Source organism: Rosa rugosa, chromosome 2 (assembly GCF_958449725.1).
Source record: "Rosa rugosa chromosome 2, drRosRugo1.1, whole genome shotgun sequence".
NCBI classification, from domain to species: Eukaryota; Viridiplantae; Streptophyta; class Magnoliopsida; order Rosales; family Rosaceae; genus Rosa; species Rosa rugosa.
Window position 1 is genome coordinate 66652750 of NC_084821.1, and position 26058 is coordinate 66678807.

At 38.1% G+C, this 26058-nt stretch overlaps 1 protein-coding gene, 2 long non-coding RNA genes and 1 pseudogene across 3 annotated transcripts; 3 read left to right on the top strand and 1 right to left on the bottom strand.

Annotated features, from left to right (window-relative positions):
* Window positions 1–5807: 5807 nt before the first annotated feature.
* Window positions 5808–9537, top strand: LOC133731335 (uncharacterized; annotated as a pseudogene).
* A 92-nt stretch (window positions 9538–9629) lies between these two features.
* LOC133728355 (uncharacterized) lies at window positions 9630–10243 on the bottom strand. Its single transcript, XR_009855804.1, has 2 exons — window positions 10015–10243; window positions 9630–9938 (listed from the first exon to the last, which is right to left on the bottom strand). It is a non-coding gene; the product is annotated as an uncharacterized LOC133728355 (long non-coding RNA).
* Window positions 10244–13876: 3633 nt separating this feature from the next.
* On the top strand, window positions 13877–15455 carry LOC133729489 (zingipain-2-like). The gene is made up of 2 exons (XM_062157025.1): window positions 13877–14335; window positions 14804–15455. The coding sequence occupies exons 1-2, from the start codon at window positions 13885–13887 to the stop codon at window positions 15394–15396; spliced, it is 1044 nt and encodes a 347-aa protein (XP_062013009.1). The 5' UTR covers window positions 13877–13884; the 3' UTR covers window positions 15397–15455.
* A 4304-nt stretch (window positions 15456–19759) lies between these two features.
* On the top strand, window positions 19760–21732 carry LOC133729490 (uncharacterized). Its single transcript, XR_009856388.1, has 2 exons — window positions 19760–20696; window positions 21372–21732. It is a non-coding gene; the product is annotated as an uncharacterized LOC133729490 (long non-coding RNA).
* Window positions 21733–26058: the final 4326 nt, after the last annotated feature.

A 26058-nucleotide genomic window follows, 5' to 3' on the forward strand; every position in this document is an offset into this window, starting at 1 on the left:
TAGCAAGGTCGTCGATTGGCTAATCAAGAAAGCCAAGGCCGCAATCAACGAGCTCGACTAGCTGCCACTGTGGAGGTGGTGTTGCATGTCGGGAACGAAGGAGAGGATGGAGGGGTGGGATTGGAGCTGTGATTTGAGAGTGGAGGGCTGGCGCGGTCTGAGTTTCTGATCAATGGTGTATAAAAGGGGGTCAGAGGAGAGAACGAGAGTGGTGGTGGTCAAGTCATTAGCGGCGGCGGCGGGGATGAACTCGGAGTGAGCGGTGAAGCTTCAATGCACAATTTCAAATTGCTATAGGATTTGAAGTTGGGGGAACCAGAAACATCTGTGGTGCATGAAGGTGGATTGAGACGCAGCGGCGGTGTTTGATCGGCGATCGGCGGTGGGAATCGGACGAGCAAGATGATTTGAATCTTAATGATTCAAATCAGGGGAAGAAGAAACCAGAAAAGAAGAAGAAGAAAAGAAAGAAAGAAAGTCGGAATAAAGAAAAAAAAAGAAAGAATTTGAGAGTAAATCGGTCCTTTTGTCTTCATTAAGTGACTCACGTGCATCGCACGTGCAAAATTGGGAAAAATTCACCAACGGTGTCTGGACACTAGAGACTTTCAGAATGATACCTGAACTTACAAAGTTATCAATGTGATACCTGGACTCATTTTTTCGTATCAATGTGATACCTACGGTCAATTTCCGACACGGAGCCGTTACGGAAATTGGTCATAGGTACGATGTTGATACGAAAAAATGAGTCCAGGTATCACATTGATAACTTTGTAAGTTCAGGTATCATTCTGAAAGTCCCCTAAGTGTCCAGACACCGTTGGTGAATTTTTCCCTATATATATATATATATACCTTCTTTGACAACCACCATCAAGGCATCAACCATGATTAATTGCATGCCTCCATATTTGCCATTGCACATTAATTGCATGGGAATAAATGAATATTTGCATGGGCCACGTGATCTCTCTCTCCCTTTGCACAATCTTAGTAATCAACTAAATAAACCACCATTAATTACCAAATATATGATAATTAATTGTAAATCGATGAATATCCAGTTTTGCTTCAAAGTTGCTTGGCCTTCAAGTAGGCTTTATTTAGCCACATATTTCGAACTTGTCGAAAATAAATAGGTTTGGGTCACGGATATTGGCCCGGTTTCTCTCGAGTCCCCCTTGTCGGGAAAAAATGTTAATTTTGGGTTCAAACAGAGTGATACACCTAAAATAGGCGTATAAATAAATCCCTGCAATCTCAATGGTTATCGATGGTAGTATAGGAAAGAGAGTGTCTCCCGTAGAGGATTGTGGCTCAACAATTGCAAAACAGACTCTGAAAACTCGAAACAGACACTAAACAAAGACGAAAATAAAAACTATACCTAGACTCAACCAAAAATTATAAAATTAAATAAACACTAACTAGACACATAGAAGAAGACACACACAAATCTAAAGGCTATTTTATAGGTTATTTTATAGAAGAAGAAAACTGTTAGTTGCTATTTTATAGGTTATCCAGATAAATCTAAAGGCTATAAATTATATTCTTCTCATCATTCACCTAGAATTTTTGAAACACATCAAGTAAAGTTTCTAAGTGAAAAAGTTCACAATACAAACCTTGAGGATTTAACCTCAGATTTTGAGGAAATTGTGTCAGATGAGAATATAAGTGTAGCATTGCCTTTAGAACAAGATGTAACTGATCATGTACCTGATCAAGTAGCTGTACCTGGTCAAGTAACTGATCAAGTAGATGTACCTGGTCAAGTAACTGACCAAGTAACTGATCAAGTACCTGTAATTGGTCATGTAACTGACCAAGTAACTGATCAAGTACCTATAGCTCAACCTAATCCTGACAATCCTAAGCCTAGAAGATCACAGAGAGCAAGAAAACCAACTTATGGGGGGGGGGGGAGAGTGACTACATTGTTTATCTGCAAGAAGCAGAAATTGAAATGGACTGTGCAGAGGACAATGATCCAACTACATTCAACCAGGCCATTGAAAGTAGTGAATCTCGTCAATGTGGAAGCAGAAATTGAATCCATGAGCCAAAATGCAGTTTGAGAATTAGTTGAACCTGACCCTAATCAGAAACCTATATGTTGTAAATGGGTTTTCAAAACCAAAAGAGATGCAAATGGAAATGTAGAGAGACACAAGGCAAGGTTAGTTGCCAAATGTTTCACATAGAAGGAGGGCATTGACTTTACTGAGACTTTTTCTCCAGTTTCTACAAAGGACTCGTTTAGGATAATCAAGGCTTTAGTGGCTCATTTTGATAAGGTGCTGCACCAGATGGATGTTAAAACAGCTTTCTTGAATGGTGAACTAGATGAAGTGATTTATATGAGGCAGCCAGAAGGTTTTGTACAAGCTGGAAGTGAAAACTTAGTGTGCAAGTTAAGAAAATCAATCTATGGCCTAAAACAAGCTTCTAGACAGTGGTACAAGAAATTTGATTATGTGATTTCTACCTTTGGATTTACAGAAAACCTTGTTGATGAATGTGTTTATTTGAAGACAGTTGGGAACAATTTTATTTTCCTAGTTCTCTATGTGGATGATATACTCTTGGCTAGCAGTAACCTAAAATTGCTTAAAGATACCAAGAGTTTTCTTTCAAAGAATTTTGACATGAAGGACTTAGGAGAAGCATCCTATGTACTAGGTATTGAAATTAAAAGAGATAGGGCACATAGACTACTTGGTTTGTCTCAACAGAATTATGTTACCAAAATTTTAAAGAGATTTGGTATGGAGAAGTGTGCAGCTGGAGAAGTTCCCATGTCCAAAGGAGATAAATTGACCAAGAAGCAAAATCCCAAAAATGATGTTGAGAAGGAGAATATGGAGTCAAAGCCTTATGCCAGACTTATAGGAAGTCTCATGTATGCACAAGTCTGCACTAGGCCAGACTTGTCTTTTGCAGTAGGGATTTTGTCAAGATTCCAGTCTAATCCAGGCCATGAACATTGGGTAGCTGGGAAGAAAGTGTTAAGATACCTGCAGAAAACAAAGAATTATATGCTAGTTTATAGGCAAGTGGAGGATCTGAAACTTGTTGGATTTTCAGATTCTGATTTTGCAGGAAATTATCCAGACTCCAAGAAGTCGACTTGTGGATATGTATTTATGCTTGCAGGAGGTGCCATTGCTTGGAAAACCATTAAACAAACACTTGTTTCAACTTCTACTATGCAAGCTGAATTTATTGCAGTATATGAAACTGTGTGTGAAGGACTTTGGATTAGGAATTTCTTGATGCAGAACAAAGTGTTAAGTCACATTGTGGCAGGCACACTTGTGATTTATTGTGATAATGAAGCAGCTGTTTTCTTTAGTAAAAGATCAAATAATTCCAAGCATATTGATTTAAAGTATTACAGTGTTAGAGAAAGGGTAAAACATGGTGAAATAGCTGTTCTGAGCATTGACACGAATTCACAACTAGCAGACCCCTTCACCAAGGCCTTGTCAATAGCAGCATTCCAGAAGCATACAGCAAGCATTGGAGTTTTAGCTAATCTAGATGCTTAGGTTCAGTATAGAGTTAGTCCAGTTGGAGCAATTTAAATTTCTAAGGTTTCTGAGTTCTTGTATTTCCTTGAGTTGTGGATTTCCAGTTTATCTATCACAACTTGGTTGTAAAGATAGTTTATTATTATCAATAAAATTTCTTGAGGTATTTTCAGAATTTGGTTATTGCTGCAGCTTTTATTGAATGTTCTGAAAATTGTCGATTTTGTACTTAAAGTTATACTTACTATCAGATGGCTTAAATCATGTATAGCATGATGTTATGGTTCAAGCAACAATTTTAAGCCATCGGTGTTCAGAAAAATTTGCTTGAGTTTCTGGTTTATGAAACATAAAGTAGGACCTGATATATGCCTTCTTGTTGATACACATTAGCATATATCGTATCACTTCTGGTTTGACATATGTGGATTGCAGGAGCTTGTGTTTGTGGTTTTGAAACTCTGCATTTTTGTTAAAATGTATACTGTTTCTTGCTCTGCATAAGTAACTGTGATCTGACCATGTTGGAATGGATTTCTGGTTTGATTTTGTTGTCTGGCGCGCACTACAGTAAGTTGAGTAGTTTCTGACATTTTCTGGTGCAAATTATCAAGCTTAATATGTGTCAGTCCAAGGGGGAGATTGTTAGAATCAACATGGACTTGTCACACATTAACATATAGTAAATTGATAATTAGCTTAATGTCAAAACTAGTTCAACATGGACACAAACTGATAATCAATATTGTAACTTAATGAAAGAGTATCAATTCATTAAGGTAAGTAATCCAATTCTTGGTCTGCAAGAAAGACTACAATGGTGTGATACATTAAGAATCTAACTAGGAAACCTAAACCGATATGGACTGCTTTAATGGGAAGCTTCTTGAGGTTTAAGTCTCCTATATATATATATATATATATATAGATGAATTGGTCCCTGTTACCACCACGTTAATTGCATAAGTTCTGTCCATTGAGAAGCAAGTTGGTAAGTAACAGAAGGCCATATTCAGTGATCGAGTTTAGCAGCTGCATAAGATGGAATCCATGACAGTGATTGCTGAAGGTAAGTCTTGATCCCTTTTGTGATTGTTGTCAAATTGTTGTGCATATGTTGTGAGCATGTATATATATATGGTTTTACAGAGAGGTCACTAAGTCAGCGGTTGCAATCAGAATTGATACAGGAAATTGACAAATACATCCAACAGAAAGAACTGCTTCTAAAGGAAGCTGAAGATTTGGAGCAGCAAAAGGAGTTTTTTGAGAAAGAGTGGGAAGAGCTAAATGAAAAAAGAGCTGAGATTGGAAAAGAGCTGAAGAGCATGAGAGGACAGAAATAAGAAGTAGAAAAGCGCAACCAAATTGAAGTAGAGAGGTAGAGAGGTCGAAAAATAAAAGGGCAGCAACACAGGATTGTATGCAAAGGGAACGAGAAGGTCTTGCCATGCCAACTTTCATTGCAATTTCCATTCAGAAAGCATTTGTTTCTGCAACTCCGGATAAAAATCTTCTGCATTGTAGGTAGGCCTCTCATTCTATGGAGCTGTGTCAGGAACTACCACTCATTCCTCCTGGTTGAGACAAGTTTTGGACACTAGCTTCTGTTGACTGCAATTGGTTCCTTGCTTGATCAATTTCTGGGTGCACTTCACCAAAGGCCTTCGCATTGCACAATTTATATCTCTGCTGCAACCTAGTCCTTGGTTTCCCAAGCACTAGTTTGAGGGGGAAGATGCAAATAGTATAATTGCATGAAGATAGCCAGGTTAGCAGCTTTGCTTGATACGCATCCAAAAGTGGACACTTGTTCATGCAGTTAGAGTAGTCTTAAGGCTCTGTTATAACTTATAAGCCTCTCAGTTAGTATAAATTGAACCTCTGCATCATGTTAATCAGCTCAGCCTTGTATAATTACCATTTATAACAAAGATAGTAGATGTTCAATGTCTTTTCTTCTTCCTTCAGTTTGTTCTTGATTTCCTGCAAATTTTCATCATCATCACTAAAAATCTACCACTGCACTCTCTTCGAGGATAAAGAGGGTATTCTACATTTCAAGTGAGGGCCAAAACTTGCTTCATGAGATGAATGATACATAATAAGGTTTTCTTTCTTTGCTGAGAAATGCAGCAATTATCGATTCTTCTTCTTGTTCTTGTACTTATATGAAGGCCCAACATTTAAGTCTTTCTTTAAATTACTATCCTTTTCTTTAGTACTCCTAGGTATTTAACATTCTAAAGATTTTAACTTCACGAAAATATGCTGGTTTGCCTCTAATGATCAAAATGCTTTCATACTCTATGAAATTTATGTGATTGCTTGTCTATATATGTGCTTATGCAATTCCTGAAATTAGAACTCATATAACAGTTTTTCTTGATGAATAGGTCCTCCCTGCTCCAAACCGAGCTTTGATGGTTCAGCTACGTAATGTGGATTGCATTGTTTATGCCATGGCACGAGTTAATTCCCTCTTTACTTCTGTTTGCCCATCACTGGTAACTTTACTGCCCAATATGTTACACTTTCTTTTTGTTTCTTTGATTTATTGTGTAGTTGAAACAAATGTTTTTCGTCATCTCTAATTATGTTAAAGAAGTCATGATATTTATTGTTTTTGCTGTTTTTAATTCTCCTTGGAGATATTATAAGATTTTACCTTTTCTTTTGAATCAAATTGTATCTGATCTACAATCTTATACCCATAGTCCTATCTTGCATGCTGGATCTAAAAGTCTACTTCTTAATTTAACAGTGATTTACATTTGCTTCTTTTTTCCTTATGAAGATTTGAGAGCCCAGCTGATGCTTGCTAGCTAGCTTGATTTGAAATATGAGAAACCTGTATGTTTATACTCTTTCATTTCTCATGTCTCATTTCTTAGGCATTAATAATTGGCATTGGGAAGATTATATGTTCAAAGCCAAGTCCTGCCCCAAGGTACCTAGTCATCAAACTTTTAATTTACATATATCACAAGATACAACTGTCATCAAATTTCTAATGTTCTCCAGGTTCGTCTTATGGAGAGACATAAACAGCCACATTATGTTTTGCCTGTCCAGTTATTTGTTGAATTAATTTAGTGTATCCTGATACTAGGTACTTTTGTTAAATGGTACCCGTGATCGAGAGACAAGTGGTTTCTCAGCTTCTTGCTTTGTAACTGCTATTAGAGATGCACTAAGTCGTGTTGGAATTCTAGGTATGAATCTAAAGGAGGAAGAAGATGAAGAAGGAAGACAATTTTAGAGAGAAAAGATGAAGAAAATTACAATCGTATTGATACGGTAACTGTTTCTATAAGGCTGAGAATTACATGATGGAAGAGTTTCAATTTTATACTAACAGAGACTTGAGACTATTCTAGCTAAACACGTGTCCACTTTTGGATTATTTCTTCATTGCCAATTATACTCTTTACATCCCCCCTCAAACTAGTGATTGGGAAACCAAGAACTAGGTTGCAGCAGAGATATAAGTTCTTCAACGATAAGGCCTTTGGTAAAAGTGCAGAAGTTGATCAAGTAAGGAACTACCCAGAATTTGCCTCAACCAAGAGGAATGAGAGGTAGTGCCTGACATAGCTTCATAGAACAACAAGCCTGCCTACAGTTCAATAATAGAGGTCTTTCAGGAGGAGTATAGAGAAGCTGCCGAGTGCCTTGTCTCAAAAATGTTTCAATTTCTTTCAGTGTAACACTGTTTCCTTCCTTTTTCTTTTCAAGTGTACGATATTCATAATTGTTTCCCTTTGCCAAGGCTTGCATTTTATCTTTTTCTAACCTGTGCACAGATTTAAGCATGATCTTATCCAAACTACCTTGAGCCCCTTTGCTTCCACCCTTCTTATTTGTTTCTGCCACACTAGCATGTTTCTCCATGTTTTCCGCAGCATCCTTATTCAATTCAATAGCAGATGTTCCTGCAAAGTTCTTCTTGGCCTCTTCAACTTCTTTTTCAAGTTTTGAAGAATGTTTAATAAGCATACTTTCCAAGCTGGGAATAGCCTCAGATGATGTTTTGTTTCTCTCAAAATTCTTTCGAAGTGTTTCAAAATCCCCTCTTGACTTTTCCTTTGCCTCCTCGATCTCCTTCTCAAATTTGAACCATGCTTCAAAAGGACAGTTCCCAATCCTAGAACAGTCTCTGAGGTAATTTTTCCTTTATCTGAATTGGCCTTCTCATTGACGATTCTGTTGGAATTTCCCACAGTTCCTTCCTTAGAATCATTCCTTCTCTTCTTGGTTTCTTGCACTTCTTTTTCAAGCTTAGTTATGTGCTTAACCAAAAACTTGTCTAAATTTGGGAGTTCTGATTTAATTTCCTTCCTTCTTATCTGCCCATCTGAGAAGTATTCAGCCTCCCCTGCTCCTAAAGAAGACATCCTAAAGTGATCTGGGGTTCACATCCAAAACCAATTGGCAATGGATGAAGTGGCCCAAACCCTTATAAACCCATAGGCAAGGTCCCATTTTTCCCATGTGGGATGTATATATTCTCAACACGCCCCCGCACGTGTGGCGAATTTTCAAGCCATACACGTGAACAACTTTTGGGTGACGTGGAGCCCGTGTGGTCGTTAGGCATGCACACGTGGATAACCCGCTTTGATACCATGTTGGAATTCTAGGTATGAATCTAAAGGAGGAAGAAGATGAAGAAGGAAGACAATTTTAGAGAGAAAAGATGAAGAAAATTACAATCGTATTGATACGGTAACTATTTCTATAAGGCTGAGAATTACATGATGGAAGAGTTTCAATTTTATACTAACAGAGACTTGAGACTATTCTAGCTAAACACGTGTCCACTTCTGGATTATTTCTTCATTGCCAATTATACTCTTTACAAGTCGAACATACGGATGCCCTCATAACTGGCTTAAAAACCTTGTAAGTTAGTTAATTAGCTAGTAGTCTCTCTTTTTGTCACTACAGGAATTTTTTTGTGGAATAATTAAAATAAAACAGAACTCTCGAATATAAATTATTTGACAAGTTAGTTAATTAGTAGTCTCTCTTTTTCTCACTACAGGAATTTTTTGTGGAATGATTAAAATAAAACAGAACTCTCGAATATAAATTATTTGACAAGCTACGTATAAGAATCAAATGCTTTCTCAAACTCTTTGTGGCATACTGCCCCAATTGGCAATAGTTGGGTACGGTGGCCCTGGATTTCCTTTGGACACACAATTTTTTTTTTATAGCAAACCTCGACAGAGCGAGGGAAAATTATTGAAAGAAAAAGATAAACGAGTACATCAAGACGGTGGAAGGGGAAGACAACAACCTTACCCCTCGAAAGAATGAAGAGACTGCTAAAACTCATAGTCACAGTGAAAAAGCTTGAAATTGAGCAACAATGGTGAATGAAACCCTAAGCTAGAGGAGGAAGAAGACGAAGAAAGGCAGAGAGAAAAACCAGAGAACCAATTGTATTGAACTTTTGTAACCGTACAGTTTTTTTTTTCTAAACTAAATGAAAAATAGCTAAGCATGACTATTTATACTACTCTGTTTCTATTACTGGTGTAACAAACCGCAGCAAATCACGACACGTGTTCATCATGATCTGAACCATTTTCAGCTTTCAGCTTGACTCTCTCCTACTCTCTTAACAGAGACATGCCTCTTCAAGAACAACTAAAGCACTACAAACTAGCTAAAAGAAAATTAGGAAGACCTAAACGGTTTCAGGCACAAAAAGAAATTGCAAATTGAGGAATCGAATCCCACCAAATTAGGAAGACCTAAACGGTCTCGGACATACAACTTTTAGATGCATCTCATTTGTTGATTTAAAATGAAGCGAACATTTAGTTTATTTCAATTTCACATTTTGATGCAGCCCAGTCACTATATCAATGCCCTATTAGTGTCCAAAGATGGTGAGATACCTGTTAATGTTCATTGCTTAGCTGACCAAGGAATTTTTGAATTGTTATGTATACTTTTAACTCCACTTCTCTGCAGTTTGCCTTGAATGGGTGTGACAGCCTTAAAATTTATAGTATGGTGCTTTGTTCAATCAATTTCCATTAGCCTTGACTGCCACAAATATCTCTATTTTTCATGCATATGGACATCAAAGCGCAGACATGAGCGATTTTTTCCTTGCAGATTGTTGTTGACTCTGTACATGATCCAAAAGTGGTTGTGGTATTTGACCCCAAGTTGTTAATACAAGCCCTTGATGATTTGGTAGGCAGACACATGACTACAAATGTTAAGGTTGTCTAATGACGAGAGTACAGAGATTATGTTCAGTCCGAGCATAGTTTCATGTAGCTTTTGTTCATAGTTTCATGAGCGTTGAGGTAGAAGTTTAATAGCAAATCAATCTTTTGACAGCACATCTCCATATCACTTGCTAGTTCTTGTTTCCTGAGACTTCCCCTATTATTTGGTTATTCTAAAATCTAAATTAACTTTGAGTGTGTTTGATTTCAGGAATACTTACCTGCTCAGTTTTACGTATTGTTATTTGATCTTCACTTGCAAGGATGTATGCGGCAAATTTGGTACTTTTATTGGAAATGTTGCAGGCTCAATTCAATTGAACTGCGTCATCAAAAGATCAGAGAACACGCGCAGTACCTCTCAGTACAAGATGTTTTCAGATGCTGTACAGAATCAACTTTGATATTCATGAACTGGAAAAGAAAGAAAATGTCTGTCAATCATTTGATCATGGGCGTAGGGAGTATAGGGCGAGAGGGGTCAGCTGACCCTTCTCAAATTTTCATTCTAACTCTTGATTGGTTGAACTCTCCACATAGATAGATATTAAATACTTTAATGACCCTCCTAAGAAATGAAATGAATGCTTCTTCGGTTAATCATCTTCATCTTTGACCTAATTAAATACATTAATTATTTTCAGTTTTTATTATTTGATGCTTTCCTCTTTCAATTTCTATTAATGCAAATGGAATCACAATTAATATTCTTCAATAAATCAATCTAATTGCCAAACAAATCAGTATCATTCGTCATGTAATTTATTAAGGTATAAGGTAATTATGTAATTTCAATTATGTGTTAGTAAACGATTTTTTTCATGGCACGTTTAGTTACTTGGAATGGCAAATAATCATGAATCGGAGACAAGTGGAATGGGAGAAGAAAGGAATCGGTATTGATTCCGGAGGAATGATTCCTAAACCCATCTCCCCCCTTCGTAATCGAATTCCTGAGTATTCAGGAATCGATTCCTGATAAATAGGTGGGACCTACACTAATTCTCATTCCTTCATGTGTTAGTAAACACAGGAATTCTTTTACCTTGAATCATTCCGATTCCTTTATGTGTTAGTAAACACAGGGATATTTTTACTCCATAATCATATTCCATTCCATTCCAAGTAAGTAAACGTGCCCTCAATGTAATAGCTTGTTTATATTTTGTCCCTCCTAGATGAAATTTCTAGCTACGCCGCTGCATTTGATCATGCTTGAGAAAATTGATTTTTATGTATATAAATGTTTTCTGTGTATACATGTCTTGTACGCCAATACCAACTATTTTCTATGTCCTAAAGTATGAGGAATATGGGTTTCAATTTTGTTTTCTGATTGAAAAAGCAATCCTTTTCAGAATCTTCAAATTCAGGTAATCTCGAAGGTTTAAAGGACTATGAAGCAATTTGTACACGCATATTCAGGGTTCGGGATTGTTGGTGTTTGGCTCAAAAACCAGTATGGTACAAACTGTCTCTTTTGAGTGCGCGAGCGTGCCAGCACCGTGGGGTGCAGTCGTCGGGGAGTCTCTTGACCTGACTTCTTGATCAAACGATGTGGACGAGGAGAGCACCAACCTCATCACAAGGTTCTTTTCTATGCCTTCCGGAAAAGGACTTGTTGCCTTACGGGTAAGGGCTTTGGTGTGATCTCTTCGCGTCACCGAATCGATACTCAACGTTGTACGTTGAGCAGAGCAATCACTGGGAAGTTTGGAGAAAACACAAGGTTTTGCTAAAGCGTGACTTTAACTTCGCGGGGTTGCGAGGGCGTTACCCTTGCTTCGCTGGGTTGCAACTAGGTTGCAGGTAGGTTTGCTCCGGAGAGGCTTTGATAATCTGTATGATTAGTTGATTTGAGAGTTGTTCTTTTGTTGTGTCGTCTTTAGCCTCTATATATATAGGCTGCTCGTAGATTCTCCTCCCTAATAGGAATGAAATACAATAATTTAGGCCACAGTTATTGGCCTTGAATCAAATCAAAACTCTTAATAGTTTTGATATTAATAATTGGGAAAATGCTTTGGATCCCAAAATTCTATACAAAAAAATCATCCCAAATGACATGGCATTGACCACATCAGCCCTAATGAACCTCAAAATATTCAAGCTGTCATTTTTTTTTATATATTTAGAATATGTATTTAAATTAGTTTATTTATCTCTAAGATATTAAAAACCATAAGAAGAAAATGAGGTGAAGTTAATCAATTCAACAAGCGCGCAAACTCATGTCTTGATAAACCCTAAAAAATGCAAAACTCATCCTCCATATATCGCAGCCATCTATCCACAACCAGTAAATTCTTTGTTTTATTGTTAAAATAAAAAAATAAAAAAAAATAAAAAAAGAAGAAGAATAAGTAAATTTGTTGTTCTCTCTTTTAATTTCTTGAACTAATCCAGTGGATTCAAATTTCAAAACAAGTTGGTTAAATTAACTTCTGTATTGATTTGTATCTTTCTTAATCTTTTATTAAGAGCTAACTCACAGTTTTTCATCATAATCCCTTGTGATTATGATTTACAAAGCCAATTTATGCCTTGAGGTTGCTATATTCATAATCATCTTCTTTATTTTGGATTTTCATACGCAAGACCTTTTATTTATTCAAATCCTAGATGATTTTTCGTCCCTTGAGTTCCAAATTTTGGTGCAGCATGAGATGAGGATGATGATGACAGGTGGTATATGAGAATATCCCTGGTATTTGAAGATCAATTTTTGGGATTGCAGGGAAACATTATTTTTCTCATTTAATATAATATTAAGTAATTGCATATATAATGGAAACTATATAAATGAAAATTAATTGACATAATTACATGTTGGAAATAACTATGAATGAGGTGGCAATGCCACATCATTTGGGATTGAAATTTGGTATAATATTTTGGTGTCTCTAGCACCACTCTAATAATTGTACACTGTCGTAGCTAGAATATAGGTGCCTCTGAGAACAACTTCTGGGCATGCACATCTCCTTGTGAAATACAATTAAGGATAATGGCCATCTGTTCACGTCCAACCTGCCTTACCTGTGCAATCATTGATTACTTGTTTGCATGCATATGTATATATGTAGCCCACGTAATGAGCCATGCAGCTTGTATGTATATCTTCCTTAGTTGGCCCACCACTTAGCAATCATATATACTCCTTGATTATTGCAATTAAGGTGGTTGATTCCTTCCCCAACTGTTCACGTCCTCGCAGAGTCTTGACAATCAAGCAAACAAATTATCATTAACTATCAAATATTTGATAATTAATAAATCAATGAATATTCAGATTTGCTTCAGGATTGCTTGGCCTCTAAGTAGACTTTATTTAGCCTCTAAACAATATATTCCGAACTTGTCGGAAATAAATAACTTGGGCCACGGATATTGGCCCGGTTTTCTTCGGTCCCCCTTGTCGGGAAAAAATGTTAATTTTGGGTTCAAACAGTTGGATAAATTTTTGAAGTAAGCAGCGGTAGTGTGCTACACTAGAACCCAAATGGCCAAATCCTTAATACCTTTTGACACTTTCCCTAATGAATCTCGTAGTGTTTTGCCTAATCTCCGGGAAACTTTTGGTTAATGCATGTTTGGAGTGTTGAGGACTTTTTGGTTTTAGTGGTGCAGAGATTTACCCCAAGCTGGAGATTCGGGTTGATTATCGTCATCCCTTCACCATCCAAGACGTTTACAGAAGAGGATCGTACCCTAAACAACTAATCAATTTTAGCGAATCATTAAAAAAACAAACTGCAAAATCACAGGAAAAGTAAGTTCCAAAAACTAGCTCACTGTAACAGTAAGTAGGTATGTCATCGAAAAAAACTGTAAGTAGGTATTTTCTGATTATTACACATCATCTCATGCACTCCTATTTAATCGCATAAGAAAGTTTCAACATATAGAGAATGCGACTTAGTTGCCAAAGCCAGCACCAGATTGCCGATCACACCGGAGAATAAGTCCATCCTTCTCTAAAGACTTCCACATCACTGCGGACTGGCTGCAGTATACCCTGAGATCTTGCTATATATACATACACTTAGGCCTCTCCACTGTTAAAAAGTAACCAAATTTCAGCCTAAACCATGGCTTTCATACTCAAAAGCTCATCAATTCTACTGCATGTGCTTCTAGTCTTTGGAATTTGGGCTTCTCAAGCCTACTGCCGCACATTGCCTGAAGCTGAGGTTAATGTAATGCTAAAGAGGCATCACCAGTGGATGGCTCGTCATGGACGCGCCTACAAGGACCATGTGGAGAAGGAGAAGCGTTTCAAGATATTCAAGGACAATGTGGAGTTCATAGAGTCTTTCAACAGGGGTGGGAATCAGCCTTACAGTCTAAGGATCAATGAATTTGCAGACCAGACTAATGAAGAATTCTTGACCTCGCGCAGTGGATACAATTTTCAGTCTCCAGATCTCATGTCATCATCTGAATCATCATTTAGATATGACAATGTGACTGCAGTCCCATCCAGTATGGATTGGAGGGAGAAGGGAGCTGTCACCCCTGTCAAGGACCAGGGTGACTGTGGTAAGCCAAAATTAAGCCAAAATTACTAATATCCACCCTGATTATAGTCTCATTAATATTATATATGTATATACAACAATGTCTAGTCTAGTATGTTATGTTGTTAGAAAATCGATATTATATGGACCGTAATTAAATACGTTGTTGTCGCATGACAGATCCACAATGTATCATGTCAAAATGTGTATAGATCATCATCTCATGAGTTCATCATAAATAGCATAGACGTCAGATTCATTTCACAGAAGCCCTTTACGAGTAAATAATGGCTTCCACACTCAGAAGGTTGATCAACACGTTTAATTAGTAAATCATTGATTTGGGTGGAATCTTGCTTAGATTTGTGATCCACATCAATAGTGTCACAACATTACGTGTTAGATATATGTGTTTAGAACAGTAAAGTGTGCATTTTTTGTGATGTTAACATGCATCTAACTAGGCTTGTATTGCTATATGTGTGTGTAGGATGTTGCTGGGCATTTTCTGCAGTGGCAGCTACAGAAGGCATTACGAAGCTGAAAACAGGGAAGTTGGTGTCTCTTTCTGAGCAACAGCTAGTCGATTGTGACACTCGGAGTGCAGGTTGTCAGGGTGGTCTAATGGATTATGCCTTTAAGTTCATCATCCGCAACAAAGGCCTGGCAGCTCAAGCAAACTACCCTTATCAGGGAGTTGACGGGATTTGCATGAGGAACATGGAGGAATCACCTGCAGCCAAGATCACAGGCTATGAGGTTGTGCCGAATAATGAGGAGGCTTTGTTGAAGGCCGTGGCGAACCAACCGGTCTCTGTTGCAATTGATGCCAGTGGAATTGCCATGCAGTTTTACTCTAGTGGAGTGTTCACAGGACAATGTGGAAGTCAATTGGATCATGGAGTAACTGCAGTTGGGTATGGAACAAGTGATGATGATGGTACGAAGTTTTGGCTATTGAAAAATTCATGGGGTAGAAGCTGGGGTGAAGATGGGTACATAAGAATCCAAAGAGATGTCAATGTTAGGGGAGGTCTTTGCGGTGTTACGAAGCAAGCTTCCTATCCTACTTTTGACTTGTAATTGATTGCTTTCTGTCCTGAAATTAAATATTAATGAAGCTAGCTTACTTCCTGCTTGAATTTTAGGCAAAATATTCATGCAAATATATTATCGCTGAAGCAAATTTATTTATGATAAGGAGCTAAGGTACATACATCAAAGGATCAAAGATAGGGAATCAATCAAGTGGGTGGTTGTAATAAGATTTTATTCCGACAATGAAACAATGCGGATGTTGCCAGTACTTAATTATGAGCTAAAATTGCAAGAAGCATCCGAGAAAAAGCTTCAGAAAGCTTTTAATTGATCTCAAGTAGAAATCCTTTTCAGCGTAAGCTAGAGTAATTAATCCTCCTCTTTAATTGAAAACATTAACAAATGTCTATGCATCCGATTTTATGTACTACTATACCTATTTCACTCATAGACAGGAATGAATAAGCATGTAAATGGCTACTTGAATTAGAAAGTCTCGCGCGAGTCTACTACTGGACTGGTGCAAAGTGCATAGAACATATTTCCTACATGGACAAAGTAATGAAATGGAACAGATATAGAGTTCTGGCTATATTGTAGTGCATCATACCATGAGAATTGTATTTTTCACATGCCTTTTATAAGTGTTCTTCAACAATTGTTTGTTTGTTAAGACTTATATATGAGTACAACTTATGTTAAACAATGCAAGTGAGTTTTAACCATGTCTTCAAAATTAGCCCAAAACAATACAAAATGAATGGTAACAAAGTGCTGATACATTGTTTGTTTCTTCTTCTAGTTGCAGGACTAGTTTCGTTGTTAGGTCATTCCCCAGATGTCGCTCACCGAATACTGCCTAACTTCCTTCAGAGAGCTTTCATGATGTCTTCAGAACTCTTTCTGCAAAAAACATGTAAATGTAACTCTGCTATTCTTTCAACATATAACTTCAAACATCGCTAAAAAATAGCGTTGAAAGAGTTCCACTAGATGGAATGTCTACTTTGTTTGAGATGTTAAGGATCTGAAAGATTATTACAATAACGTGCAGTAAGGACCATAGCTAAATTTGAAAGATAAAGTGACGTTGATCACTAGGATATCAAAAATTATTAGTATTGTACTACTGTTGTTTGTTCCTGTGTACCATGTGTAATGCAGAACATAATTACCTATACTAAAGCGCTAGCTCCCCGTGAACAGAAACTCTCAAATTGATTTACTTTTTTGCCCCTCATTGTTTCTTTGTTACAACGCTGCCATTCGACTTTCATAGAGTGAGAGAGACTGGGAGATAGATAGAGGTCTTCTGGGTCTTCCGCGAGAGACATGCACCGAAAGAACTCAAAGAAGAAGAGGGAAATTCACATCACCAGACTGATCGGAGAGAGAAGGAAAAGCGTCTTTTTGATAGTACAAATATAAGAGAAGAAGAAAAGGGAGACGAGAATCGAAGGAAAGCAGAGGCAGAGATTGAAGGAATTCAGTAGGTAGAAATTGAAGGACAAGTTTGAAAATATTGGACCAGAGGGTTGCTTTATATTAGAAATAGAAGAAAATGCTTAAAATTTTCGTTAGACATGAGTATATGAAAAAAGCTAGCTTTAGTGATAGTAATTGATTGCTGTTTCAGTAACAATTGAATTAAAAGACCTTTCAGGTTGTGTGTTTGAACTATCAATATATGCCATTTTAGTTTAATACGAAAGCTTATGTCTGCTGTTTCTTATAGTATGTTGAGTTCATTTTTTATCAAATGGATGGAAAGTCATCATTGAATTAGTATTTTGCAATTGTGTAGATACTTTTGAAGATCAAACGTGAAAGAAGAAAAGAAAACAAAGCTTTGACTATGGAATTGTTGGCTGTGGCATATTCGTCCCGTGCAGCCAAAATGGATGAGATTATATATAGGCTGGACCTGCTGGAATTTTCAGCCACACAGAAGTATTCTCTTGCATCTAATTCAACTTGCAATGTGGAAGAGGCTGGTGATCCGTACAAGGCAGAAATGGAGGAATGCATAGATTTGATAATGGAAGAATTAGAGAAAGAGAAATATAACTAATGCATGCACCCTATCAGATACGCTTTGTTTTTCAGTTCAACTTTATTCTCTTTTGATTTAGAACTATCAAGAAGTAGGGTCAGGATCCTCAAGTTTCACACATTAGGAAACTGACCATGTTACATATGTGGATATCAAGCTAATCATGTTAATACTAATGTCTTTTCCAATTTCATTGATTGATGTGCTTCTCTGTCAAATTGCAGTGAAGTTGATCCCACAGTAGCATCCTTCTCTGGAGGAGCAATTGGACTGATCTTAGCACTGACAGTGGTTGAGAAGTGAGTTTATTGTATTTTGGTCAATTTGTTTGACATTGACAAAATATGATAGGGAAATTATGTTAAAAAGAAAAATGAGATTATAGAGGGATAAATACATGGCCTAATGCAAATCCTGTGCAAGTATGGAGTGAGTTGATATCCGACATTGAAATTTTTTTTCCAAAGGTCAACAAGGATGGTGAAGAGTATGGTGGAGGCTGAGATTTAAAAGATTTCGTAAATTTCATCAATGAGAAATGTGGGACTAGCAGAGATGCGAAAGGACACCTTACTTCCAAAGTTAGTACCATTTTAAACCAATGAACATATCTCATCAGTTTCCTTACCAATTGTCTTCTCTTATGCATGTACGCTAGAATAGTCTCAAGTTTGGATGAGTTAGTGAAGAAGTTTGTGAACCGGCTTTTATGATATGTAAAACGATAGCATATTCGGCAAGCATTCTAAGATTGTAATTTCTACTCTATCACCTATAAAAACACAAACCCGCAGCATCGCGCGGGTGAACTTTCTAGTTCTCTATTCTAAAGCGCCAACGTCCTATAAACAGTACCACGCGTATTGATTTACTTTTTTGCCCATGTTTAATTCTTTATTACGATGCTGCCATATATTCAACAGTGTAGTAAAGAGACAGATTGCGTGGCAGAGAGAGTCAAGGCTGATTTGAGTGAGAGGAAGAATAGGAGACAGGAAGAGGAAGAACATGCCTATTTTCCATAGCAATATGGCCCAATGACCTAAAGATAAAGCAGATTGGGGAAGATAACACCAATTATAAAGTGTAAATTGATTGAAGAATTGTCAATAAGAAGTGAGCTATGAGACTTACTGAAACGACTGCAATTGGATGTGTTTCATTTCAAATAGCTTCCCGAGCTTGCTTTGAGAGATGAAGTGCAGTACTACCATGATCTGCTTTCACAATAGGGAAATTGCATCCATGTAATCAACGAAATAAGTTAGGGTGCGGCTATAACTACTTTGTTCACCTTACTTTCTCTTCTCACCCTACATTTATTTTTTAAATTTGTAGTTTACTTTGTTCACCAATTTGCAGTACCCAAAATACCATTTTTCAAGCCACCCTACTAATTATTTTGTTCACCCTACTTTCTTTTACATATATTTTTTAAATTTCAAGTCTACTTTGTTCACCCTACTTTATTTTCTCACCCCACATTATTTTTTAAATTTCAAACCATATGGTGTTTTCAGACAACACGATTACCTCATTTTCAGGATCCAAGTAGGTGTTTTTAGACTCCATTAGCGTTAATTTGATAAATTTTGAGGCATAAAGCTTGTTACTATAGCATAAGAACAATTGTAGATGATGAAAAAAATAAAGAGTTAGGGTTTAACGATGAATGGAAATATTAAGAACGTGTTTTAATAAGAGATTGTCTTTTATTGTAATTTTATATTAAGGTATTTTAGTCTTTTAATAAATCAGAAAGTTGTAGGGTGAACAAAATAGTTAGCCGTTGTCTATTAACTAATTATTAAAGTCTATTTCACACACATTCAACCATAAATAATTAAAGATGAGAGCGACTGCTCTCTCTCTTTTCCCTCTATGGCGGTGAACCCTAACCCTAGGGCTTCGAATGTCAAAAATTTTGGTTCCGGTTGAGATCTCCCCTCCTCACGGTGCTTGTTGGTCGACATCTCTGAGATCGTGGCTTACCTTTGTTCAACCCGGTGGTTGTGGCAACTGGAATGCTTTAGCATATCGATCAGAAGCTTGCGGTGAAGCAAATCGTGAAGCTGATCGGCGTTTTCGTTTGGTGGTTCACGATGGAGGGACGTCAAGGCCAAGGCGAGCGCGCCTTAAAGGTTGGAACAATCTGAATCAGTACGGATCTGGGTGTTGTAGGACCGGCGCCATTTTGTTCCTACGTTGGAGATCGGGTGTTCTCCGATGGGAGGAGTCCTGTTCAAGGAGTCACAGTGTTCTCCAGGACGACCGATGGGCACCTTCTCCCAGTCTGCTCCTCTCCAAGCTTCTTCGACGGCGCGTCAGATCGGATGGGCAGCAAGGCTGTTCAGCGCAGATGTAATACCCGAAAAATTCAAGTTAATTTCCGATGACGTTTTGGAAATGATTTCGTGGTCGTGGACACGAGTACGAAGCTTAGAGGAGTGTGGAATTAGTTCGAACGATTTTATTTTGAAAACTGAACGTTTTAGGGGGGTCAAAGGAGTTGACTTTTTATACATTGGGAAATTGGGAAAACTTCCTTCATGAAAGTTGTAGAGCGCGTCGATACGAGTTCGTGGACATATGGAACGTAATATTCGGAGTTCGTATGAATAAGTTACGAATATTTGAAAATTGGGATTTTCTATAAATATGAAAAAAAATCCGAATATTGCAAATGAGGACAGAATTTCTGGAACTCCAGAAATTTCTCCCCATTTCTCTCCCGAGCCCAGCCGCGACCCCCTCCCTTCGTCACCTTCGTTCTTCCTCATCCGGCCACCGATTGATGTGAAACAAAGTGGGTTTTTCTGGTCTCGACCCCCTTTACGAGTTTGTAGAAGAAATCGAAGTGAAATACGAGCTGTATGAGGCTCTACAAGGTCGAGAAGAGAGCCTCGTCGGAGACGAAATCGCTCTTCCCCACTTTTTCTGGGCTCTACTTTGTCTGGCCATATCTTCCTCTACAGGCCTCCGATCGACCTGATTCCAAAAGAAATTTTTCTCACCGTGAAGTTTTCTACAACTTTCCAGAAGACATCGACTTGAGATAACCATCGTGGTGGCCGCTAGAAGACCGAGAAGCCGCACAGCCGAGCTGGAAATCGTCTTCCTTCGCCACCTTGGTTCTCCCAGCTCCGGCCACTATAGCTCGAGTTCTTTGAGGGCTTTTCTAGCCCAGAGGAAGTAGAAGCTATCCCCAAGAAGGCTTGCAGCGATTTGATCCGGGGTGATCGAATTTTGAAGATTGGGAAACTAGGGTTCTTCGGGTTTCAAAACTTGCGAGGTAAAATTCTACTTTTTGGCTTATAATCTGACTTTGGTGTAGTTATGAAAAGTGAAATTGGAGTTGAGTTGAAGGACTTTGATGTTGGGAGTTTTGTCTAATTTTGACTTTGGATGGGTGGCGGTGCCGCCACTGTGATGGTGGTTTCCGGCGACCTCCGGACACCCCAAGGACAGTTTCTGTCCATTTTTGTGTTCTACGTGTCGATACGATCGTTTGCATATATAATTCATAATTTTTGGATATCGTATGATGAAGTTATGAATTTTTAAGTTTCGATCGATTTCGATCGTTAGATTTGTGATATGTGAAGTTAGGACCGTCAGATGGACTTGTAGTTTTGATACGATGATCTTATGACTGTCCCAGTGGCTTTGTGTGGTCATGGGCGAAGATCCGACCGTTGGATCTTCGTATAAATGCAAAACGGTGATTAGGGAGGCGATTCGTGAGAATCCGTCCGTCGGATTTTTGTATAAATTTGTGAAGATGTTAGTAAGGACGATTCAGGAAGATCTGACCGTTGGATCTTCGTGATGATTTTTGGGGGGTGATCCTAAAGGCGATCCGTGAGGATCCGACCGTTGGATCATCATTTAATTTCGATCCGACCGTTGGATTGTCGTTTGAGTATGTTTTTGAGCTATTGGCTAAGTTAAGGTCATGTGTGATTAGGTGATTGACGGTCTCCCTTGGGTGAACGATTTCGGTGTGTATTGTGTTGAATTGAAGACGCAGCGGGAATATCGAGGTGAGTAAATCGCACATGGTTCATTCACGAACCGAAATTCGGTGATTTTATTTAATTGAGAAATTGTGGAAATTGTTTTACTAAAATAAATATTTGTTTTAAATTATATGGACTTGATCGACTACGGTCCATAGGTAAGTAAAATGTATTTAAACTATAAAAATGAATTTCTAGATTTTATTGCATGTGAACTATAGTTGGTATTAGTGGTCACTCTTGTGTGGGTGACTACGTATATATATATTTACGTGGAATATATATTGGATGGTGTGATTTACTGAGTTATATTTTGAGCATTACCCTTGGAATATGTGATTTATCTTAGATGTTGTGTTGTCTATGATAATGGGTAATTGAGTAAAGTGCGATAGTTGAGTCGTTGAGATGAATTAAATGAGGAGTCGAGTGAATTGAGAAAAGCAGTCATTCGTAAGGTGAACCTTGGCCCAGGTGACACTTTACGATACAGTTAGAGCTCTAGTCTGTCTGCCGTCATACTGCTTGGGGGATAAACGAGTTATCATATGCCCTTGGGTATGACATGACATACTGAATGGGGTGATTAATATAATTAATCATAAGCCTGTAAGTATGATATACTGAATGGGGTGATTAATATAATTAATCATAAGCCTGTAAGTATAATATACTGCATGGGATGATTTATATAAATAAATCATAAGCCTGTGAGTATATATTGAGTAAGAAGTTGTTTATTATTGAGTAGTCATGATGAGATGTGAGTTGATTGATGCTTGAAGTGATGTTGTACACTTCAATTCTTATGCAAAACAAAATTAAAATGTGCTTGAGTTGATTGTGTTACTTTAAATCGTGCAATCCTTTCATTTACTCATACGAGCTTTGCAAAAAGCTTACCGGGTTTGTATTGTTGCAATCCCGGTACACTATTCAAACGGTGTAGCGGGTAATCCTGCAGGTCAGGAGAATCAGGACGGTGATCGTGCGGGTTAGAGAATTTGTTTTAGTTTTACAGCAATTGTAATTGTGAGGTGAGTTATGCTCATTTGAGCCTTACAATATAATTTGGTGAGAGTGTGCTGTAATAAACAAATTTGAGATTTGGTTTATGTAATATCGAGCGATGTGAGGTGTGGTTGTTTTGAGAAAAAAATTCAGGTTGTATTTATGTGAGTTGTATTAATTCATGTTTCGGATTTTTAATTGTATTTAAAATTCGGGGCGTGACAGCAGAGATGGTCGGCGCTTGGGTGCCCAGCAAATTGGGTGTCCTTAGCGTTTCTGGACAGGCTGGCCTTCGCACTTGGGCCTGGGCTCTTGCCTTTTTTGGGCTGGCGGGCTTGTCTATGGATTTGGGTCAGAATTTGGGACCCAAGTCGTACCCAAATTCGGATCTTGGATCCGAGACAGATGCTCTTTTTGTGCTGGTATTGGTTCTGGTTCTTGAGAGTTCTTATGCTGATATTCAAGTTTTTGACACCCTCGGTCACTTTCGAACTCTTGGTGAGCGAATCACCTAGAGAGGTGATTCTATCATCGGTTACGGTTACGGCTACGATTACTACTACATTTACACTGCTCTCGTGACATATGCAGTGCAGCGATACCAAATCTTTTTGGTATCAAGTCACGTCCTGGTTACCCTTTACTCTAGATGCGTTTGTGCATCTTGTTATGTTTTATTGTTTTTTCTTCATTATAGATGCGTTTGTGCATCTTGTTATGCTTTATTATTTTTCTTTCGATGTGTTTGCATCGCTCCATATACTCCTCAGTTTCAATTAATATAGCTTGTCGTCTTTCCCTTAAAAAAAAAAAAACTAATTATTAAAAAGAACTAAAACTCATATTTCTAGAAGGAAAAAAAAAACTTTCTAAATGTTGGGTGCAACCTACATAGATTGCAAATTACATTAGCCTGACATAGATGACTTTTTTTTTTTAATTATTACATAGACAACTAAGAGTATACAACAACTATTGAAGTGTTAGGGACCAATGCACTTTTTGTGCTTCTAACGGATCTTCTGGAGTAGTACCGAAGGAAGATTCATGTTATTTCGAATGTATGTAATGTCAAATGAGTGTCCTAGTTTCTACGTACCACTGTGGGTACTTGCACAACTTCTTGCCTACTCCTAATTGGTAGCAGGAGGGTATGTAATGGTCATTCTAGCTTCTGATCAATATAGTGGCCTTTTGCCTTGATTCAAAAAAAAAACTATTGAATTGTTAATTTACTACCGTACGAAAAAAAAAATATTAGGGATTTCCTTCTCTTACCACATTTTCGTTGGTCCTTGACATTAGTGACAACTCCTTGTGTCCTCCGGTCCTAGTTTTGGGAAAGATCCTTGATTTTAAAATCTTGGTACCTAAAAGAAGAGATTGAGCTTGGGTTTGTGTTTGGTATAACAATCGTGCAACTATATGTCTCATTGAACTCTTCATCAGCCAAATCATTGAACGCATTGAGGCCTAATGTGAAACAATTTCCCTTGGATGTTGAAGTTTTCTATATGATCAAACTTCTCCTTGAATATTGCAAAACGCTTTGCCTTCTCCTCGCTGCTAGAGTAAGTGCGACGTGGTCTTCCATCTAGTTCTCAAATGTTTGCGAAATATTCATAGAATCATTAGTTTTAAAAAGTAACGCTCGCGACAAGGCTTTAGACACTTCTAAAATTCCCATCAAGAGTTCAAGACGACAAAATAATATTATTTCAAGAGTTTTTAATTGCTTGCTTGTGAATAGCAAGCACAAGCACTGCACGCGTTTATATAGAAGTACAACATTCTCAACAAGAAAAACCAAAAAAAAATCTAAGGCAAACGATCGTATTATTAGTTATCAAATCTTGATGATTATGGTAAGTATTCTGACTTTTCAGATTCTTAATTAACTCACTAAATCACTAGAGAAAAAAAAAAAAAAAGATTTTCAAATTTAAGTCCAATTTTCGAGTCCAATTTATTTTTTTTCATTGCGAGATGATTGCTTTCCAAATTTGGATGGCCAAATGATTTCTCCCTGAATTTTAATCGTCCCCTTATTACTTAAATTGATATGCTTTGTTTGAGCCTAAAATAAATTTTAACTGAGTTTTTTTTTTTTTGAATCAAAGGAGGTCAGTCAGATTTATAATTCAGCAAGCAGTTCCAGAAACGACACACCCCATAGGGGCCGACAGAAAGAGCCGTCCTTTAGGACATACAAAGGACCTATACTAAGACAGAACCTCGCACTCCCGGGTACACCCACCTTTTAAGGACAAATAAGCACATTTATTCTAACAAGACCTAGACACTCAGAAGCAAATAAAATAAAAGGTAACAACCAAGCGACTAGACCTTGCGACCCATAGGGAAATTAAACATTGCAATAATCCGAGGATGCAGCACTTGCATCCCCCACAAAACCATCATTTGCACGCAATTCCTCTATAAGTGTCTCAGAGTTCTTGCATGCCTTCTCCACCGAAGCTTGAATCACACGAAAAGTGTCAGGAGCCCAGTTTAAGGCCCAAAAGGCCCTGCCATTCCACTCTCTCCCTAGACCAGCAGGCCCTAAGCCAGCCCAAAATACCAGAAGGCCAGCCCAGCCCATAGATGGGAGCCTAGCAGCTTCCTCCGTCCAGCCTCCGCAGCATGAACAACCCCATCTACTATCACTGTGCCGACGCCAGGAGACCGGCTCCTCCGACGAGCTAGAACCATCCACAATCACCCCTGCCACCGAAGGCCTACAACCCGAGCAGAATATAGGATTCCGGGACCAACCAAAACAACCAGGAACTCCAACCGTTGCACCACCGTCAAGAGCCGCAGACCCTGTCGAGCAATTTGCTTCACATCGGCCATCCTTCGCCAGCGAACTTGCAATGAGATCGGATCGAAAAACCCAACCCACACCGCCGTCGCTCGGCCTTGACAACACCCCGTACATGGACCTCCATGGAAACCCAATCCGCATCCGATCCACCCGCTAGGAAAAATCATCGAGTCCAACACCACCATCACCACTAAAACTCGAAACTACCACAGGAACATTGTCACCCAACGCAACGAAAGAGAGAAGAAGCAGCCAGAGAATGGCCATGGCCTCTATTGGCGAGCAATAGAGGAAATTGGATAAGCCTCCGCCGCAAAGGAGAGGTTCTCAAACCCTAACAGAGAGACGGCTAGGTAAGGTTTTTAGGAAAATTTAACGCACTAACTGAGTTAATTACTAGTCAAAGTTGACAAGAAAACGTTATTGTTTCTGGTAAGTGTATAAGCTTAAAACATATTTGCTCACCTAAGAGACAGTTTTAAGGGACTGTGAGGGACAAATGCATCTCAATCACATGTATTAAATATAAAAGCAGAAATTATAACAACTTAAAACTGTGCATTTATTTTCAGCCATCAGATTCACTTGTCCCTCACAGTTCCTTAAAAACTGTCCCTTAGGTGAGCAGGCCTTAAGCTTAAAAAGAGACTTCATAAAAAATAAAAATAAGATTCCGCCAAGAAATAGGAATCAAAATTTAAGATTGTATTTCTCAATTCATTAAGGATTCATTACTTCATCACCACGCAATCACTCTCATTTGGAGTCCACTTAGCATAAAACACGTGTCTTATCAT

Bases quoted from the DNA above. Each gene is read 5' to 3' on its own strand.
- LOC133729489 (XM_062157025.1), top strand. From the start codon at position 13,885: ATGGCTTTCATACTCAAAAGCTCATCAATTCTACTGCATGTGCTTCTA. The intron at 14,336-14,803 runs GTAAGCCAAAAT...ATGTGTGTGTAG, and splicing joins CAAGGACCAGGGTGACTGTG to GATGTTGCTGGGCATTTTCT.